At 51.4% G+C, this 1,150-nt stretch overlaps 1 protein-coding gene across 1 annotated transcript; it reads left to right on the forward strand.

Annotated features, from left to right (window-relative positions):
- Positions 1 to 245: 245 nt before the first annotated feature.
- MAA_11823 (Beta-ketoacyl synthase) lies at positions 246 to 798 on the forward strand (the record flags this gene model as incomplete). Its single annotated transcript, XM_011413160.1, has 2 exons — positions 246 to 617; positions 715 to 798. 2 exons carry the CDS (start codon positions 246 to 248, stop codon positions 796 to 798), a joined length of 456 nt encoding a protein of 151 aa, XP_011411462.1.
- Between the last annotated feature and the right edge of the window lie 352 nt (positions 799 to 1,150).

A 1,150-nucleotide genomic window follows, 5' to 3' on the forward strand; every position in this document is an offset into this window, starting at 1 on the left:
CAGGCTTTCTATCCATAAACTTATGGAATAAGTTATTCCATATGGAATGGTCCATATGGACTAACCGTATTCCATACGAGATGTCTGTATTCCATACGTATGGGAATACAGCGGAAGAATGTTAGTCCTTTCCACAGGCCGACCACAGGGGGTTTCCTGACTTCGTCGCTCGTGTTCGCGGAGACGCGTTAGGTGCGCTTGGTTCAACCGGCTTTGTGATCTTGCTGCAGTTCTCCATCGCCCTAATGACACCAGTCAGTAGTGCGGGCTCCGCAGCATTTCCATCATCGACCACTGGTCTCCTCTCATCCTCAAGCTCGCCACTTCAAGGCGCACCCAGCTTCATCAGCCGGAAGACGCGAAAGCGCAAGACAACAGCAAACACTTGGGCCCATGCACGTGAACCTCAGGACTCGGAGCCTGTCCGCTGCCCTCGCAAGAATGAGAAGATTTATTACTGCATGCACTGTATAGATCCGGCGTATTCCACGACTGTCTCAACGACGTTCCGCCATCATCTGTTCAAAATCCATGGGATTGAGTTAGATGCGCAAGACGATCCTATCAAAAGGAAGCGCAACAGCCTCATTCAGGATGCCTTTGCCAAGGCAGGTGAGGTGAGCTCTACAAGGCATCTTCTCAAGCAGGAAGAAACTCTTCGAGCCGCAGTCAATCGGAAGGCGGTTCTGGAGGCATTGATCCAACTTGTCACAGTCCGTAACCTCTCCTATAATTGCAGCTCTTGGCCAGAGCTGCACGCACTTGTTTCCGCAGTCAACTATACTGCACAGGACCTGATCAGTCTCTCTCATGGTTCCATACAAAGGCTTGTCTCCAATTCGTACTGCGTGCATAAAGATGTTCTGCGAAGGAAGCTCCAATCCTCGCCATCAAAGCTCCATCTTTCCGCAGACGTCTGGTCGGCTCCAAATCACAAAGCCTTCCTTGGCATTTGCGTCAAATGCATTGACCCAGACTCTAAGGAAACATTGCAAGCACTGTTGGCCTTGCCAGAGCTGCCAGGACTCGACGGGCCGGGTGGCCATGGGGGAGCTGAGCAATGGAAGCTACTCCAGCCCGTCCTCGAAGACTACAACATTTGGAATAAGGTCGGTTTCTATACCGGCGATAACCACGGCTCAAATGACAA

Source organism: Metarhizium robertsii, assembly GCF_000187425.2.
Source record: "Metarhizium robertsii ARSEF 23 chromosome Unknown MAA_Scf_48, whole genome shotgun sequence".
NCBI classification, from domain to species: domain Eukaryota; kingdom Fungi; phylum Ascomycota; class Sordariomycetes; order Hypocreales; family Clavicipitaceae; genus Metarhizium; species Metarhizium robertsii.